Genomic DNA, 16,925 nt, shown 5'->3' with positions numbered 1-16,925 from the left:
GTTATGCTGCATTAATCATATTAAGCAAGGCACGACACGCTCCGGACGCAGGGACTCACCATCCGCTTGTCGTCCGCAGGCCGCGGCCGCGGGACTTCCGTATGCGTGGCTGTCTGTGGGGCGAGCGGGAAGGCATCGTTGCGGTGGCATCGAACCATGCGCGGCTGGCATTGTAGTGGTCAAGAGCCGAATCCTTTCTTGTTCCAGCAATCTGACGTCGTCCTCGTCTCGGGGAACGTCACGAATCCCGGTCGAGAGGCGGAAGCACGTAAGCTCCCTGAATTAACTAGCCCACTTTCGGCAATATTGAGATCCACTTTCGCAAGTTGCTGAGGGTACATGTCCTACATTGTACTACGGGCAACCCGTCTCGTGGCTCGTGTTCTAGTGATGCTGGCGGGGAAAGCCGGGACCCCAGACTTCATCTCCACAGAAATAACTTAAGGTAATAAATAACTGTGATGGCGCCCGAAACATGGGGTAAGCGAAAGGACATCTGCGTGAATTTTTTTTTGCACAAGATGTTCAAATCTGGAAAGCCATATTTCGGCCTCCGAGGAGGATGGCTAACTTTCTGGATCACGCTGGCCTGTGGTGCAGACATGACCCTCTACGGATATGACCAAGTGTGTAAACACCGAGCGAGCTTAGAAATGTGCACGACTTACATTCCATTCTAGGGAGTCTTCAGTGGAGTCGTGATCTCGCAAGACTTTCTTCGATTGCACCACCTTGAAGGACCATCAAAAACGACTTTGCTCGGCACAGTCACCGCCATCTATGATGTCGGCTGCTTTTTCGGCTCGTTGTTCGCCTACGGACTTGGAGAGCGGCTGGGCCGCAGAAACACCGTCTTGTTGGGCACCACCATCATGTCAATTGGCGCTCTTCTACAGGCGTCATCCTTCAGCCTGGGCCAAATGATGACGGGTCGAATCATCGCAGGAATCGGCAATGGTAGGAACAAGCATTGTGGAACTTCAAGAATACAGGATCTGACCGGCCTTCCTTCTCCAGGTCTCAATACATCGACCGCACCCATTTGGCAGGTTGAAACATCAAAAGTCCAGTTGCGAGGAAAATTAGTCATTTTAGAAAATGTCCTAGTGCTCGTGGGCTTTTCTCTTGCCAATTGGCTCAATTACGGTCTCTCGTTCGCTAGTGGTCCTGTGTCGTGGCGCTTTCCTTTGTCGTTCCAATTCGTCTTTAACATAATTTTATTTTGCACAGTTCCATGGTTACCCGAGTCTCCTAGGTATGGAAAAAAACTTTTGTTGGTATTGAGTGCTTTTGATACTTATTCTTTCACAGATGGCTTATTGCCCATGGTCGTGCAAATGAGGCTGTACAAATTATTGCTGATCTTGAAGATAAAGACAGCAGCGATCCTTTTGTTCAGCTCCAAATGAGTGAGATCCAATACAGTGTGGAGTACGAGCAAGCAAATAGTATCAGCTTCAGCGACATTCTGCGTGGACGAGCCCATGAAAAAGCGGGCACAAAGACAGTTCGCCGTCTCATTCTTGGCATGGGCGCTCAGGCAATGCAACAATTCTCGGGAATCAATGTGACTTCCTACTATCTGCCAACTGTACTGACTAAGTCCGTGGGATTAGATGAGTCTTTGGCAAGGCTTCTCACAGCCTGCAATAGCGTTCAATATTTGCTGTTCTCCCTAATCGGCATTCCGAATGTCGAGCGATGGGGCCGTCGGATGCTTATGATGTTCGGCGCAGCAGGGATGTGCTTCTGCTACATCTTTATCACGGCTCTCATCCGGTATAATGAGATGCCTGGCTATGCTCACCGGGAGGAAGTGGCTTCGGCATCTGTGGCTTTTTTCTTCTTGTATTATGTTTTCTTCGGGATTGGCATGCAAGGTGTGCCATGGTGTATGTTCAATACCCAAGCATCACCCTTCCCATGGATTTTCATGCTAATCAACTTTTAGTGTACCCTACTGAGATAAACTCTCTCACAATGCGGACAAAAGGCGCTGCCCTGGGAGCAGCTACAAACTGGATCTTCAATTTCATGGTTGTCGAGATTACTCCCGTCGGCATTCAGAATCTAGGCTGGCGCTTTTATATTGTATGGATCGCCTTGAACGCGGGTATGGTACCTGCGGTTTATCTCTTTTATCCGGAGACAGCCGGCCGCACTTTGGAGGACATGGATGACTACTATCGCGGCAATCCTCCTCTCTTGGCATGTCTTGACAAGGAAGCAATCTCTAGCAAGCGTCCCAAGAGATACCAAACTCGAGATGAGCACATCATTCGGACCAAGGAAGGAGGAGAGACGGCGCAGCATCTGGAAACTCCGGAAGATGTCGAGGCTTGATGTTAGAGTATTTGGATTTCAAATATTTCATCAATATTTTCCCGAGAGCCTGCTTTAGAGTACGAGAGTCAGGTTCAATATCATGCTGATTGATGTATGATCAAGCTCAGCAGACCGCTTCCATCCCCTATTTGCTATTCAGTAGCATCAAGTAAATCAGTCATGTCCTACTACAAGCTTAGACAGGCAGTTTTTCGTACGCAAAGGCCATCTGCTGAGAGCCACCTACGTGACCAAGCCAGCAGGCTCTGTATAATCTTTCTTCCGCTGTCCAGAAAATATCCCTAATTTAAGAACGTCTTTGTCCCCACAAGGCAGGGAAGCCTTGTGTCCAATTTCTGCGGGGACATGTTGACACCAATCTCACGTAATGACCAGTGCAGCAACGCGGGGCCCCGTCTCCACAAATCCCCGTCTCGGGGGTCCTTGTTCATCATTTCCCAACTGATTCGTTCCGGCCCCTCCAAACCTGCATTTTCTTTATTTTCGGGAAAGGCCTCATATACGTAAATAGTCCGAGCCTTGAACTGCATTTGGTCAATTTTTTTTTTGGAAAAAATAATTGCTCCAGCGAAGCGTTTTTCACATTCGCCAGATCCCAAATTCGTGCAATCTTCTTCGAATCCATCATGGGAAGCACGGACTCCTTTGATCTTCCCCTTTCTATGCGAGCGCTGGGTTAGTGGCACTGTTGCTAGGCTGATATCAGAGTACATTGGGCTGAGAATAGGGTATGATGATATAGAGTACAGTGAGGCTCGAAAGTTCAGCATTGTTGAGAAGGCCCTTCCAAAACTTCGGGAGCACGATGTCTTGGTAGGGCACGAGCGAAGTAGTCAACAATTTCATATCTAATAATTTGCCCAGATTAAAGTGAAGGCATCTGGGGTGTGTGGCACAGACCTACACATCCACGATGGTGAATTTGGAGCTCAGGTAGGCCAAGCCATAAATCTTGCTCTTGGGAATACTGACAACGAAGCATAGTTTCCTCTTGTCCCCGGCCATGAAACCGTGGGTGTAATAGCATCATTTGGCAGCCGTGTTCAGGGTTTCAAGGTCGGAGATCGCGTAGTGGCAGACAACTCCGAGTTGTGTGGACACTGTTACTACTGCCGTCGGGGCAAGGAGCTATTCTGCGACAACTTCATTGCCCATGGTGTTATGGTCGATGGAGGCTTTGCAGAGTATGCCGCATATCCGGCATACCGCGTGTTCAAGTTTCAGAAGTTGTCTGATGTGGATGCGACGCTGTTGGAACCTGCGGCTTGTGCGGCACATGGACTGGACAAGATCGCCCCTCAGATGGGATCAAGTGTGCTTTTATTCGGTGCGGGCCCGACGGGACTGATCTTGGCTCAGCTCCTTCGCCAAAATGGCGGCTGCCACACCGTAATTGCTGCACCCCCCGGCTTGAAGATGGAGCTTGCCAAGTCTCTTAACGCGGCTGATGAGTACGTGGAGCTCCCGCGTGAGGCACAAGCTGCGACTACCAGAATGGAAAAGCTTCGAACGGATAACCCACATGGGTTTGACATCGTTGTGGAAGCTACCGGCAGTGCGAGGATCCTGGAGGACGCCATAAACTTTGTGACAAAGGGTGGTAAGTTGGTAGTATACGGTGTTTACGGTGATGAAGATCGTGTTTCACTACCGCCAAACATTATTTTCAAGAAGGAAATCAATGTGATAGGCTCGTTCAGTCAGACTTATAAATTTCCGGCTGCTATCGATTATCTTGGTCGGTGTCCAACTACCTTTACAATATTGATTTACTAATGGAGAATACATCGAGCAGATGGAAAGCGGGTTAACGTTGATGGAATTGTCAACAAGACGTTCAAGCTGGAGGAATGGCAGGCATGCCTTGATGCAATGAAGAATAAGTCGGTGGTTAAAGCCGCAATTGTGTTCGATTAGAGAACTGAAGGCAGACTTAAGTGAACATGTGCTTGGCTTTCCGGGTGCTCGTGGTGTGCCACATATAGTCGGCCAGACGGTACGAGGGGCGGGCATATTGAGCCCCATAAAGCCGAAAAGAACTTGTGTGTATTGGCCAGAGACGATAAAGTTGTAATTACTCACTGTCTCCGGGTTGTTGTTGTGAAGAACAACGGAGCATTCCTACCCCCAACTTGAGTAAGAACTGCGGCCCGAAATTTACAGGACCATAGTCGCAGATATCACACCAGCATAAGTTCTGCAGATGATCTCATCGGCGATGAGCAGCAATAAGCCAGCCACGCTTGACTTGGCTCAACCATGTTCACCGTTTGACGCCCCTTTCCGCCAACCACTCGGTGAAAAAATTACGTCTCAATGGGCGTTTGCGCAGGATCCAACTAAGGACACGATTAGCGACACCGCCTCAAGTTGACAGTGTGAATAATAAAACCCAAAATACATACATCGAAATTTTGAAGTCAACCACAAATAGCACCAGCAGCCCCGCCGCCATCAGAGCCAAAGACAGCCGGCCCCATTGTGAAACCACAAATGCCAAAATGATCACTGCGAGCAGTGCATTCATCCACACCACGGGATTCCTGTAGTTCCAAAGGATGGTCTTTAGTGGACCCGGACCGTTGTACGCTTTCAAGGCCTCCCGTTCCCAGTCCCTCCGCACGTGTTCGGAGGCGTCTGCTGGTGCTGGTGGAATCACTGGTACAGACACTAACGAACTCGGCTGCGACACGCTTTCGAGGAGCCTATTGCATCCTTCTTCATCGGTGGGCAGCTCATGAGGTGCTGCGGCTTTAGAATCCATTTTTAGGTCGCGGTAGTTGGCGGGTTCAGAATGTCGGTCTTTTGGTTGATCGTCGAATGAAATTGGTTGTGTAGGTCACAGTGGGATGTTTAATCCCGGTTGATGAATGAGACGTGGTACTAGTATATAACTAAAACAATTAGGCAAATCTGTCAACAACAATAATGCCTGGGAGCCTTCCAGCACTTGACCGCTGATCACTGACATCAGTGCATAGGCAGAAGACTTGGCATAGGTAAATATCAATAGGTAAATTATTGGGGCCAGAAAGGATTAGTGCCCGAGTGACTATAAATAGGTACGCGATCCATTAGTCAGTATCGATTGACCTGGGGCGATAACGTGATTGGTATGTACACAGAGGCGTCCGCGGCGCGTCTTCCACTTATCTTTTCTCCTTCTTCTGCAGGATACTAGGAGTCGAGCACAAGACAGCAGCGAAATAATCAGAAAGAGACTTTAAGGGACTTTCAGGACAAAGAACCCGGAAAACAAAGCGTTATACCGTTACTGACGAGCACTCCGTCTATCTTACGTATATGTACATGATGGCAGGAGCATTTCCCCTGCTAGAGAACCTATTTAAGAGGACCTGGCGATGTTACACGAAGAAGTAACTCGGGATACCACCACTCAGAGGGGGTTCAATAACGAATTCACTAAATCGTTCGGAGCTTTTCGGAGCTTTTCCTGGTAACGCGATGGTAGACCGGTTGTTCTCAATATTTCTGCCCTTGCGCATTCCACCAGGTGCGATCGAAGAATACTGCCAGAGCAAATAAGCGGTAGTTGTCTGCATTATACAATTGGGCAGATTTAACACCTTCGTCGCTCTTCGAGGCAAGTAAGGCACAATTGGCCCACCCATACGCACGGTTGCCCCCGGGGGTCAACTTGTCGACAACTAAAATGATGTTAGAGCTATCATTCGTGGTTTCCTTTCCAAGTTGCGATCACTCACTTCCTTGGTTGATGTAATGGAACATCTCATGCTGGAAATCCGCACCTGCCGTGTTGAGGTCGTCTATCTTCTGCCCACTTGTCCATGTTGATTGCTGGATCAATAGGTCGGCGAGGGTGCTAGCCTTGAACGATGAGTCGCACATGGTGATATATTTTTTGTTCGCTATGGTCAGACCTTGGGTCTTGCCATCACAAAGGCCCGTTTGGGAATAATCGTGGCCTTCAATAACCGCATCTGTCATAATGGTCTCCTTCGTCATTGGGTACTGGCCTAGTACCTTCTGAGAGAAATATTTCGAAACGAATTTACCACCTGTGCCATAAAAGGTTGTTAGTTTGCATAACCAATATACTTCAAGAACTCAAGGTGCAAGTACCGTTTGGGAGCTTCCATGGCCTGTCAGGATAGCCCAGAGTTTTCCAATCGGGAGCATATAACCAATCCCCTTTTCCACAGGACAATTTTCCGTCATCGTTGTTGTTGCCGCTAAGCAGCTTGGTGTTCGCTTCTTCGTAGTACTCTAGGAATATAAGGTCAGAATTATCACACAGTGTTGTGAGCACTTAATTGATGCACCTTTAGCCTTATTCAACAAGGCTTTGTCGTTGTCATTGAACCGAATCCCGGCTCCCGTGAAGCCAAAATCTGGCATCCTCCAAACACCCCATACGGCCGCGGCTATCTGTGAGAGCCGTCCCTCTTCACCAAGAACGGAAAGTAATCTGTCTTGTGTGAGGGTATCGAGAGCTTTGATAGCCTTAGTGTTGAGTGTGATAGCCTCCTGGACCATCAAATTTATATTTTGCTCGGCACAATTTCCATCCGTCGGGGAAGGAATGGTTCGGAAAATGTCTCCGGCCGTGACAGCTAGGACTGGGCTGGTGAAAAGGCTGGCACTGGCAAGGGCCGATGCAAAATGTAAGAGTTTCATTACGACAGGGTTGAGGATGTGACTAGAATGAAGACCCAGGCAGCAGTGCGGGCCAGGAGGATATGGGCATCTTTAACAGATTTAGTCCATTATGCTTATTGAAGATCAGCTACTCAGATCGCCCTCCCTGCCCCTGAGACCTGGATCAAATTGTGAGGCCAAGGGCCCTGCTAGTCAATGTTATTCAGGACTTTGGGGCCGGTGGCGTGGAGTTCACAGCCTTTGTTGTGGGACACTGCAATATTGCTATGTGGAGCTAAAGCTACGCATTATTTTTATCACAGATCGCGTTGTATTGACCCACCGAACTAAAACGCAAACAATCCACCCCGTGTCGTGCTGTCACTAAAATTGGTAGACATCGTCGGGCCACAGGCTGTAAAGCTCTGTCAGCCTCATGGGGGCGAGGCTCCAAAATTTTCTTTACTTACATACAACGAATATTTTCGATTACACATACATTCGTGAGCTCTCCAAGCCCTCTCCCACCAGATTCGCTATATTGAGGCAATAATAATGCCAAAACCAGCTGCCTACCCCTCTACCCGTCGCTCAACGATCTCCCTCGAGTAGAAGCGAGCAGGTTGCGCACACAAATACCAATACCCGCAGATTAGCAATTCCTCGCAATCAAGTAGTGGTTCGAGGACACGTACGACCAGCGAATTAGCCCTATTTCTACCTCTGAAATTCTCTCCCCCAAAACCACCTACTTCGATGATCTAAAAAAGTCCCTACTAAAGCGCAAACACTAGTCAAGTTTAGGGTTGTTTAGAGTTTTCTATTGTAGTCTCTCGTGAAGTCCTCCGACAGAAAGCCGATTTTTTGTTTGGAGAAATTTGGAGGTCTACAAAGGGTTCGAGATACCGAAGTTTAGTAATGGCTAGCTTAACAATTGTCAAAGGCGCAATCGTATACAATCACGGGTCATATTTAGTGAAAATTAAAGGTGGTGTATATTTATAGTTACATGTACTATGGAGAGCATGCAACTAGTTATCAACCAATGGTTGTGGCGTGCTTGGCCTGTGACGCCAGGGACTTCCAACGCTAGTTCGGGTGGGTCAGGGCAACATAATTATGTGGAGAAGCAGGTACCCACATGGATTTTTGGCCCTCGCCTTCTACTCGTTGCGGTACAATCCGCAATTCAAGCTCCAAATATGAAGTAACAAGGTCGTAGATGTGATCTATTCGCCCGGTGGATCGTCAGGCCGAGAGAAGGCCGTCGCCTTCTCGGGCCAAAAGTTCGCTGGTTCTAGTTAGCGCTGTCGCAGTAATTAGTTACGAAATAGCTCAGCCTCCAATTCGAAGCGACAATCTTCGGAATCGATAATGGGATCGTCACAATGGTCAAACCGGGTGGCCCTCCGAGGCAGCCCAACCTGTTACAGAACTTCATTATTGTAACCTGAGACCAGCACGCTGCTGATCACTGTGTAGACCTTGGGTTCCCTGACCCGGGGATCGGCAAAGGCTATGTAGTTACATACGATGCAGATGCTCAAGATCTTAATTTGGAACCAAAGAAAAGCGGGCCGGGGGATCATTATTGCCACGTTTGGCTGATAGGCTAAATAATACATATTGCAGCCAACTCCTCGCGATCTACGACTATTATTGTTCGCAGGACTTGACACGACAAGAAGTGACTATGGTTGTTTCAAAGTTATCGCCTTTGCTGCTCAGCTTGCAGCTAGCTGGGCTAGTTTTAGCTGCCACACAAACATGCTCTGCTGGTCCCGCGCTGGGAGTGCCGTCATCGTGCAGCACTCACACCAGCAACGGCAAAATCATCGAAGAAGTGACATACACCTTTACCCATTCAGACACCAAGACCGCAGGGCCAGGCTCGTCTACACCTACCAACAGATCTGGCTCTACCCCAGTAATTCCTTCGGGAACCACCACGTCACCAAGCTTAGCTGGAACCGGCAGTACCACCACTACGACAAGTAAGACTGGAAATAAGCCCGGGCACTCGTCAGGTCTTTCTTCGCCAAATAGTCCATCTGGATATGGCAATCCTTCGTCAGGCAACCCAGATACACCCGGAGGAACCTCAAAGAGCCCATCAGGCAATCCTACGTCGCGGCCTCTCATCCCGACCTCGGGTCAGGGAATCACCCCCGGTCCATCCAGCACTCCTGCTCCAGCGAAGACATCAACTGTGATCTCTAGTGGTAGTATCACGATTACCCCCCGGTACTCATCGACGAATTACCCTGCCTTTGCGAGTCTCACCAGCACAACCACAACAACCACGACAGACGCTGGCGGCCATATTGTTCCACTGATTGTTGGACCGCATGGACGGGGGTGGAAATGCTATATTGGCTGTGGAGGGCCTCCTGGAGGAGTAGGAGGCGGTGGTGGTGGTGGAGGATCGGGTCCTGATTATCCAGACATCCCTGTGCCCAATCCTCCTAGTGTCCCTGATCCTACCCCCAATGACCCCAACGATCCAAGCAACCCCGGCAACGATCCAGATGGTGACCCATCGAACACACCAGATCAGTCTGAGTCGCAATCTCAAACTTCAAGCAGTGACTCGACTAGTTCGCCGAGCAGCTCCTCAACGAGCTCGCCAACGAGTTCTCCATCAACCTCTACGCCGTCAAGCACTCCTTCCAGATCCTCTCCAACGTCCAGTCCCAAGAGAACCAGCACGCCTAGTACATCAGTCCCACTTTCGATGGTCGTCGAAACCCCCTTCATTGATTCCTTCGACGATACAGTGGATAATACTGCCGCCTGGGCATCTCTCGTGGCAAAGCTCGAAAGCCAGTGGTCGGCATTAACTAAGAGCGTGACTGATGGTATGGGAAGCACTTTCAAATCCAGAACCAAAACCTCTACTCCGCTTATCCCGCCGTCGCCGTCACCACAGCCATCAGCGACTCCAACCCAATCTCAGATGACAGTTCCTCTGATAGTCACTCCAATCACGTTTACGCCAGTCTCATCAACTCCGAGTTCTACAGCACCTTCGTCGACTCCAACTCCTAGTGCTTACGAGGTTGTTGATCCTGAAATGGAGATATAAACTGTGCGAGATACAGTCCCAGGAACTACCGAACGAAATGTCAATGTGTTAAAGATATTTCCCTTGGCACATATTCGCTTCGTGTCGTGTCGTTTCGTTATGAAGCATACGGTTATGAGGACTAGAAATTTTTATTTTCTGTTTAATTTTTGGAAACATAGATCGAGACTCACGAAAACAACTTGCAACATTCTAATAACACTACAAGCCTATACAGGTACATGCCAACTACCCACCCACTAGTAGTCGGGCCCTCCCCGCTCTCACTGATGAGGCCCCTCTACAGTCTAATGATCTTTTGTCAGAGTGTAATTGCCAATAGTAATTTACTAGGATTCATCTGCCGCATCCTGATCACCTGATCTTTCCCATGGAATCGAGGCATCTAGTGTACTTTCTATCGCCCTTTTAAAATGACAGGGGTGTCGAGGGCGCGTTAAGAATTAGCCTTGTACAATATATGGGCTTAAGTACGGCTGATCGGGCGGGAAGCCCTATTCTCCACGCCATATGGTCGCATATATAAGTTTTAGATAATTTAATTATGATACGCTAACAATAGAGCTTGCATACATACATAGGTGTGAAGGGTGAGCAGCCAAGGGACCGCCTCCTTAATGATTAAGACGGATACGTGGGCACCCAGTCCCACAACCCCGGGGGGACCAATGGGAAAATATACAAAAGAAACTTCAAATTAAGTCCGGTGGTAGCACAGTCCGGTCTTGCAAATTGCGATTCGTGGCCTCAAGCTCTCATTATGCAGGGTTTGCTGCGCTGAATGAATGATGTCCATTGGCGAGTATACCGCGCCAAGTGATCATCTCGCGTCATCTCGGTCCACGTACCGAATGTGCCGAAGCGAGCTCGGCAACCCCGCGTTTACTCTGGATGTATGATTTAATGGATCTGTGCTGGGAACTATTTCAAAACTATTCTTTGCTCGTACCAAATTGCTCTCTAACTTCTCAGAATGGATTCCAAGGAAGGCACCGAGCACGTCGAGATGACAGATAGTCCAGTCCCAAACGACGACTTCGGCTTTACGCCGCGCCAGCAGCGGCACATTTTTCACAAGATTGACCGAAGACTTATTACAGGCCTTGGTTTGTTGCTTGGCGTTAGTCTTATGGACCGCACCAATTTGGGCAATGCATCAATTGCAGGGTAGGTGGCCAGAGCCGTCAAAATATACCATTTGTGACCTAATTCCCTGTAGGATGGAGAAAGATCTAGCATTAAATATTGGGTCAAGATATGTTAGTATCTGTTTATTTCCTCGGTAGTTTTCTTACTGATTTCACAGTCTCTCATTGTCTTGATTTTCTTCGTTCCCTATGTCCTCTTCCAACTGCCGAGCTCTATGATCGTCCGTAAGCTGGGTCCTCGGCAATTCCTCGCTGGTATCACCTTCTTGTGGGGGATTGTGATGATGGTACAAATATAACCTCCCTCATTGACTGAGTCAACTCTGACCGGCGTAGTGTTTTGCTTTCGTTCGGGACTGGAAGGTGATGATGGGGCTCCGCATCATTCTCGGTACCTTTGAAGCTGGGCTCTTCCCAGGGGGTGTTTACCTCCTCTCGCTGTGGTATCCTCGCTGTAAGTTGATCAAAACGTGCTTGCTTCTTTTCTCCTGACATCTAACTAATTAATACATCTAGATGATGTCCACAAACGCTACTCTTCCTTCTACTTGATAAGTACCGTCGGGGCTTCTCTCTCGGGTGTCCTCGCATACGGGTTCATGCAAATGGCCGGTCTTGGAGGCCTCAGTGCCTGGGAATGGATATTTATTATGGAGGGTCTTCTCACCTGTGTCTTAGCAGTGATCGGTTATTTGCTCATTATAAGCTTCCCTCAAGATGCGCTCAAGGCGCATAGTTTCCTGTCGCGACAGGAGATTGAATTTGTCCTGAACCAACTTGACAGGGATCGACATGATGCGAAAGAGGAGGTGTTCAGTTGGTCAGGATTTCTGAAACCCGCTCTCGAGTGGAAGATTTGGGGCTTTGCAATGATTTTCTTGTAAACCTGTCGATCCTCTCTTCTCTTCGATTGGCTAACTCTTTCTAGATGTAGTACTGTGATCGCCTATTCTCTCGCCTTTTTCTTACCCATAATTCTATCAAGCAGGCTTGGGTTTAGCGTTGGTATCTCGCAAGTCCTTTGCACACCACCATACTTCTTCGCCGCTATTATTATGTATACTGAGGGCTGGCTAGGTGATAAGTGGCGGTGTCGCAGCCCCTTCATTGTTTACAACTCACTACAGACAATTCTCGGCTTATGTCTCTTCGAATGGACAAGCTCCCCAGGAGTGCAATACTTTGGCGTCTTCCTTGTGTGTGCCGGCTGCAATGCGACTATTCCTGCCGTGTTATCTTGGCAGGCGAACAACATTCGGGGCCAATGGAAGCGGGCATTCTGCAGTGCCAGTATGATTTCTTGTGGTGGTACTGGGGGTATTATTGGGGCCCTTGTCTTTCGGTCTCAAGATCTGCCAAAGTACTTTCCAGGAGTGCTAGCTTCAATTGTGTGAGTCTTGACTCTATATCTTGATTATTGATTCTCCTGAGCTAATGAGTCCATTTTGCCAGATGCAATGCCATTATTTTAGTACTCACCGGAATACTCACCTTCCATATGCACAAAGCGAACAAAAAAGCAAAGCGAGGCATATTGCAAATTGAAGGATTGGCGGGGTTTTACTATACTCTTTAAAGTCAAGCCTGCTACTGCACAGTAACGACGAGAAAAATTCAAGTTGTTCTCCGGTGTAAATTTTAGTGATAATTTTGAAGTACTTGACGGCCGAACGAAAATTAAAAATATAGACTCGAATTATTGTTTTAACAGGTACCGTTCAATGAAGGATTACTTCAAACTAAGTATCGATACGACAAGGTTATCGTGGCTCAACAACTCGACTTTTGAAAACCTAGGCATAATCTATCTTGCACTAGATACTCCTATAAAGTCGAAGCTAAGTCGACAGGGATGTTATAGAATTAGGCTACCAGGCGTTCATTTCCATCGATACATGTGAAAAATGTAATTCAAGAGCGGAAAGCTCAACTCGAAAGACAGAGCCAGTCAGACAGACCAGGAAACAGGCTAGTCTCCATTCCCATTTTACTTTCCTGTCGAAGCATCTGTTGCCTCGTGCAGGCGGACCGTCACTGCCTCTGCTGGGGAGCTTGTCAGCGTCAATCCGCAGCGGATCTGCCGGTCTGGATTGACATCCTCGATCTGATCGAATCGCTGTAACAGACGCACAAGGACGTAGCCCGCCTCCGTAAGCGCGAACTGCTGACCAATACAGATGCGCGGCCCGCCGTTGAAAGGGATGTACTCCCAGCCGGCCTTACGGTTGGCCCAGCGCTCGGGCTTAAACTCGTCGGCATCGGGGCCCCAAAGATCCTTGCGGCGGTGCATGACATGTGTGCTATAGAGGATGTGTTGGCCCTTTCGGATGAAGATAGGAGAAAGACCGTCTGGGCCACCGCCGCGCGGGAGGGAGGTGTCGCGAGTGGCAGAACGCCGGTTGAAGGGAACGACAGGGTACATACGCAAGGTTTCGTTCATACAATACTGTAGGTACTGACATGATTTTAGGGTGGCGAATGTGATGTTGATAGGCGTAGAGTAGGTACCAAAGTCTGAGATGATCGTTTCGCGTAGTTTGCGGAATACTTTCGGGTGGCGCACTAGCATTAGGATGGTCCAGCTAAGTAGGGAAGCGGTAGTATCACGGCCAGCTAGGAGAATGTTTAGGAGTTGTGAGCGAAGCTCGATCGGGTCATGTGTCATAGAAACTAGTGCATCTAGGAAGACGTATTTCGTAGGCTTCTCCTCGTCCACGGGGGCCTTCTCAATAGTAGTCTTAGCGGTAGCCAGAGCACTGTTAACAAATTTGTCCACAAAATCATGTACTTGCTTGTCCGAATAACGGGTTTCCTTATTATTAACAATCCAGGAGAGCTTCTCGAAACGTCCCCGCTGCGCAGCAACCCACTGAGAGCGGTCGAAGAATGAAGCGAATTTATCTTCGGGTCGGTTCAGGCAGTAGAATGCACCCATCTGGCTCTCTATGCTTTCGCCAAATAGAAACTCAGTAGCGGAGTCGATGGTTAGTCGGAAGAAGATCGTCTGGATATCGGTGCTTGCAGTCCACCCATTCGCCGCCACGTGTAATGCCTCCATCGCCTTTTGAACATGGTCTTCCTCTAGAACTAGCTGGCTGATCTGCTCGCGGGTAAACTGTGGGCGTAGCAACGAACGGGACCGCGACCATTCCTCTCCGTCAGCCGTGAACTATTGGCCTTGTCAGCTATATGTCGCTTCAGCTTCAGAAAGCAACAGGCCTACTATTCCTGTGCCTAGCAGCGGGTGTAGGCTAGTGCGTCGAGCTGATCCAAGTTCGAAATCCTTGAACTGAGTCGCTAGCAGCGCCTGAATGTTCTTCGGATCGATGGTAAAGATATTATTGCGGCCGAGATTGCGTAAGATGAAGGTCGTGACATAACGATGTTCCTGTTCGCTAATGACCGTCACACGGTTCATAGACAGCTCTGGGAGAGTGTTCTCGCGGTCGGCGGCGATCGACTCCTTGAGGTTGCCGATTCCCAACGGGTCTTTACATGGGTAGAGCGGCAAGGCACCACAGCCCAAGCTCTTGGCCTTGAGCAGCTGCTGCCACGAGACAAATAGCAGGCGAATAATATACAGTAGGAGCGCTGCGGCAGCAAAACCCAGCGCGAAGAAGGGAGCCATGACGGACAGTGTAGCGCAAGGGGGAGTACGTGGCAAGGTGAAAGAAACAAGAACGTTGCTTTTATCTCTATCATTAATCTCGGCAAAAAACCTCGGCTGTGCCGAAGTGGAAAGTTCAGGCTAGCCGCCACCAGGGAAATCCATGTGCGGTTACCTCAAGGACCAAAACAGAGGTGGGTATCAGAGACGATCGTCGAGCTTCGGAGTGTTGAGATCGCATGGTTGACATGCAACACTCCCTCGTGAGAGCCGTTTTAGATAGCCCAGAATAGCTTCACAACTTTCTTCTTCAGACAACCCACTGCTTCCATAATCATCTTTCAGAGTTCCAGTAACCAGCTTTCAAGACGGAACAAGCGTGTCTAGGCTGGAGTGGCCGCGAATTCTGTTAATCACTCACTGGCCGAGGCCACCCTGGCTCCGCGTCAGCTTGTCACGCGGGAGCTCTGAGTGGGCTTAGTGACTGCAGAAAGGCATTGCCCAAGTTCAGGAAGAGTTGTTAATAATGGAATAATTCAGGGCTGGTGCGACATGCACTTTAGTTCGAGAATCTGGATTGATTGGAGATCGTGTAATTGAGCGTCGAATCCTTAAGACATTGGAATCGTTCTGGTTTAGAGCTCCTTTCGTCTGGCAATGGCTACTTATCGCCTCGTCCTCGACACACGCCGCTCAAATCTTTTATATCGCTCGCTCTCGCCTGGTGTGTAGATCTCTACTCGACTAAAACATAATAATAAATAACTTGACATTGAGTGTCGGATGTACAGGATGGGTATATCCTCTCTGAATCCTTTTCTCAACATGGAAAAGTGGCGAGCGCACTTTCAGTGCAGATCTGTCACCAAGAATCTGTGTGTGTATTATTGGAGGCCAGGGCCACTGTTTTAAATGCTCAATCAAGTAGAGCTCTGCTAAAACACCAGCTGGATTGTGTATTCAAAACTAAAACGCCCGCTGATACTGGTTGAAAATCCAGTTCAAGTCATCATCTCCCAGGTCCCAGGACTTTTCGGGCGCTGGCTGAGCATCAATTTCCTCACTTTCTTCGTCAATCAAAACAAGGCGAGGGCTGAGCGTATTTGGGAATGGAAATAATCCCTTCAAAACCTCGGAACCTGACGCACCAATTGTCCATAATCCACTTATACGCTCTGTTTCCTGAGATCCACTTGCATCCTGGCTGTAATGAACATCCTCGTTGGAGCCGATGGTGCATAATCGCGCTAGAATATCCAGGAGAGCCCCAGTTCCAGGCCATTTTATGCGCATGCATTCTAGCACTTTCGTCAAAATATGCAACTCTTCGGTACAAAGCTGGTCTCTTCCGCGGCTGACTGCATTTTGATGAATTTGTGGTGCACACCCTGCCATAAGGAACCAATTATTCATTGGCATGAGGTAGCTTATCTCGTCGCGGTAGTACATTTGTTCATATAGGCGAGCAATGCAGGATGATGCCACCAAGGATGCGACGGTTGCTGTGGAACGTGAGATCGAGGTACTAAGGAGACGGCAGAACACGATCACACAGACAAGGTAGTTGATGTGGATCTCATGAACATCTCGCCGAAAAAGACAGCGATCGAATTCATCATATAATTGAAGATGAGCTGGGAGGTTATTAAGCCAATTTTGTAATGATTGCAGGATAGATGTTGCCTAGGAGTAACAAAAAGTCAGCAAGCAATATTTACGCACTGTCTTTCATCTCTCCATTTGGTTAAGTTTGATAGGCCTGTCACCAACCTCTGAGTATGCAAAATCACTCTTCCGGCTATGACTGTCGAGTATCCTGCCAAGAATAATATTGAGCTTCACGTATTCGACAAACAGCTCGGCCTGGCTGTTTTCGCAATCAAAATCGGTCAGTTTTAGAGGCCGTAAATCAAATTCTGATGTTCCGACAGTGGATGGGCGTCCAAAACAAGCAGTCTGAAGTTTATCTTCAACCTTGATAGATATTAGCAACTTGATAGAACCCCTTTGAAAAACGAACTTACGAATAGAAACCACATTATCCGTCGTGCATTCCCTGGATTCTGGAGGTTTGCATAGGTCGACTCACGGTGGAGGCCCATCTGCTGAGCGAGACGCA

The 16,925-nt window shown here is 48.5% G+C and overlaps 5 protein-coding genes across 5 annotated transcripts; 3 read left to right on the top strand and 2 right to left on the bottom strand.

Moving 5' to 3' along the window:
- Positions 1-521: 521 nt before the first annotated feature.
- Positions 522-2,343, top strand: PFLUO_LOCUS6137 (uncharacterized protein; the record flags this gene model as incomplete). The annotated part of the gene is made up of 5 exons (XM_073783653.1): positions 522-626; positions 681-957; positions 1,231-1,255; positions 1,312-1,892; positions 1,952-2,343. 5 exons carry the CDS (start codon positions 522-524, stop codon positions 2,341-2,343), a joined length of 1,380 nt encoding a protein of 459 aa, XP_073640187.1.
- A 665-nt stretch (positions 2,344-3,008) lies between these two features.
- On the top strand, positions 3,009-4,263 carry PFLUO_LOCUS6136 (uncharacterized protein; the record flags this gene model as incomplete). The annotated part of the gene is made up of 5 exons (XM_073783652.1): positions 3,009-3,021; positions 3,074-3,159; positions 3,211-3,279; positions 3,331-3,946; positions 4,142-4,263. The coding sequence occupies 5 exons, from the start codon at positions 3,009-3,011 to the stop codon at positions 4,261-4,263; spliced, it is 906 nt and encodes a 301-aa protein (XP_073640186.1).
- A 1,566-nt stretch (positions 4,264-5,829) lies between these two features.
- Positions 5,830-6,216, bottom strand: PFLUO_LOCUS6135 (uncharacterized protein; the record flags this gene model as incomplete). Its single annotated transcript, XM_073783651.1, has 2 exons — positions 5,830-6,014; positions 6,072-6,216. 2 exons carry the CDS (start codon positions 6,214-6,216, stop codon positions 5,830-5,832), a joined length of 330 nt encoding a protein of 109 aa, XP_073640185.1.
- A 4,808-nt stretch (positions 6,217-11,024) lies between these two features.
- On the top strand, positions 11,025-12,083 carry PFLUO_LOCUS6134 (uncharacterized protein; the record flags this gene model as incomplete). The annotated part of the gene is made up of 5 exons (XM_073783650.1): positions 11,025-11,218; positions 11,271-11,310; positions 11,358-11,486; positions 11,536-11,653; positions 11,716-12,083. 5 exons carry the CDS (start codon positions 11,025-11,027, stop codon positions 12,081-12,083), a joined length of 849 nt encoding a protein of 282 aa, XP_073640184.1.
- A 1,103-nt stretch (positions 12,084-13,186) lies between these two features.
- Positions 13,187-14,827, bottom strand: PFLUO_LOCUS6133 (uncharacterized protein; the record flags this gene model as incomplete). The annotated part of the gene is made up of 2 exons (XM_073783649.1): positions 13,187-14,368; positions 14,423-14,827. 2 exons carry the CDS (start codon positions 14,825-14,827, stop codon positions 13,187-13,189), a joined length of 1,587 nt encoding a protein of 528 aa, XP_073640183.1.
- Between the last annotated feature and the right edge of the window lie 2,098 nt (positions 14,828-16,925).

The sequence above is a fragment of the Penicillium psychrofluorescens genome (genome assembly GCF_964197705.1).
Source record: "Penicillium psychrofluorescens genome assembly, chromosome: 4".
NCBI classification, from domain to species: Eukaryota; Fungi; Ascomycota; class Eurotiomycetes; order Eurotiales; family Aspergillaceae; genus Penicillium; species Penicillium psychrofluorescens.
The sequence above is the reverse complement of the archived record's forward strand: the minus strand, read 5'-3'. Positions and strand labels throughout refer to the sequence as shown.